We start from the raw sequence: 1,703 nt of genomic DNA, 5'->3' as shown, positions 1-1,703 counted from the left end.
GCTCTGAATGTTTCCGAATGCTCTGAATGTTTCCGAATGCTCTGAATGTTTGTTTCCGAATGCTCTGAATGTTTCCGAATGCTCTGAATGTTTCCGAATGCTCTGAATGTTTGTTTCCGAACGCTCTGAATGTTTCCGAACGCTGTGCCGTTCTCTCTCTTCAGTGCCGATGGCCTCCTCCGCTCGGATCGCGTGCGCGCTGCTCTTCGTCTGGGTTCTTCTCTCGAGACCCACCGAATCCAAGCGGAACCGAGGCGCGATTCCTCACCCAGACAAGAACAACCCGAACGAGTCTGGCCAGCAGCAGCAGCAGCAGCAGGCGGCCCCGGGCTCCAGAGGCAGGAGCCGCGGCTCGGAGGAGGTTCTGGAGTCGAGCCAGGAGGCGCTGCATGTCACCGAGCGCCGCTACCTGAAGCGCGACTGGTGCAAGACGCAGCCGCTCAAGCAGACCATCCACGAGGAGGGCTGCGTCAGCCGCACCATCATCAACCGCTTCTGCTACGGACAGTGCAACTCCTTCTACATCCCCAGACACGTGCGCAGAGAGGAGGGTGCGTTCCAGTCCTGCTCGTTCTGCAAACCCAAGCGCTTCAGCACCATGACCTTCACCCTCAGCTGCCCCGACCAGCAGCCGCCGACGCGGAAGAAGCGCGTGCAGCGCGTCAAACAGTGCCGCTGCGTCTCCATCGAGCTGGACTAGACCCGAGAGCGACGCGTCAGTAAGAGCACGCTTGATCTGCTGGAGCTCGCGGAAGAGACGCATCTGTCACCGTTACACACAACTAGTCACAGATTCGATGTGCGATGATGATGATGATGATGATGATGATGCTTCTCCTTTCACTCCTTCTTAAGCTCGTCTACGGACTCATTTTCTGGCAGCAAGATGTTTAGCAACCTAAATCCAGTTCAATGTGTCTACATTTTGACTAGTAGTGCACGTGGGTAGTTGACATGAAAAGTGTCGTTTTTAATCTACATTTATTATGATTATTAAACATGCGGTTTTATGAGCTCACTAACCTAACTGAGAGATGCATGGGATAATTATACTTTTATAAACTGCAGGATTATTGAACACCAGTAAGAAAAAGCATCTAAAAATGGTCAAAAAGCACCTAAAAATGCATTTGCATTCAATATTAATATTTACAAATCCTAATACAAATATTGATTAGTAGTGCATGTGGGTAGTTGACATGAAAAGTGTCATTTTTAATCTAGATTTAAATATTTTTTTATGATTATTAAACAATATCATGCGTTTTTTTGAGCTCACTAACCTAACTGAGAGATGCATGGAGTATTTATACTGCAGGATTATTGAACACCAGTAAGAACTGGAAGAAAAAAGCATCTAAAAATGGTCAAAAAGCACCGAAGATTAGGCCTACATATGGATGTTTGATATAAAGCATGTCATACTTCATCTAAAACTATCGTTTCAAACAGCATTTAAATATTTTTGATGATTATTAAACATGCAGTTTTTTGAGATCATTAATTGAGAGATGCATGCAGTATTTGTATATTTATAAACTAACTGCAGGAGAGAAAAAAGGCAACTAAAAATGGTCAAAAACCATCAAAATAAAAACGATTTTGCATTCATTTTGTACCACAATTTTTTACATTTTGACTAGTAGTGCACATGGGTAGTTGACATAAAAAGTGAAATCTTTTTAAATCTAAAACTAGAGTTT

The 1,703-nt window shown here is 44.3% G+C and overlaps 1 protein-coding gene across 1 annotated transcript; it reads left to right on the top strand.

Moving 5' to 3' along the window:
• Window positions 1-167: 167 nt before the first annotated feature.
• On the top strand, window positions 168-738 carry grem1b (gremlin 1b). Its single transcript, XM_016255973.1, has one exon. It carries the CDS (start codon window positions 170-172, stop codon window positions 698-700), a length of 531 nt encoding a protein of 176 aa, XP_016111459.1. The 5' UTR covers window positions 168-169; the 3' UTR covers window positions 701-738.
• Window positions 739-1,703: the final 965 nt, after the last annotated feature.

Source organism: Sinocyclocheilus grahami, unplaced genomic scaffold (assembly GCF_001515645.1).
Source record: "Sinocyclocheilus grahami isolate Dianchi unplaced genomic scaffold, SAMN03320097.WGS_v1.1 scaffold1383.1, whole genome shotgun sequence".
Lineage (NCBI taxonomy): Eukaryota > Metazoa > Chordata > Actinopteri > Cypriniformes > Cyprinidae > Sinocyclocheilus > Sinocyclocheilus grahami.
This window is presented reverse-complemented; position numbering and strand designations above follow the sequence as displayed.

Coding starts and splice junctions, on each gene's coding strand:
- grem1b (XM_016255973.1), top strand. CDS start 170: ATGGCCTCCTCCGCTCGGATCGCGTGCGCGCTGCTCTTCGTCTGGGTT.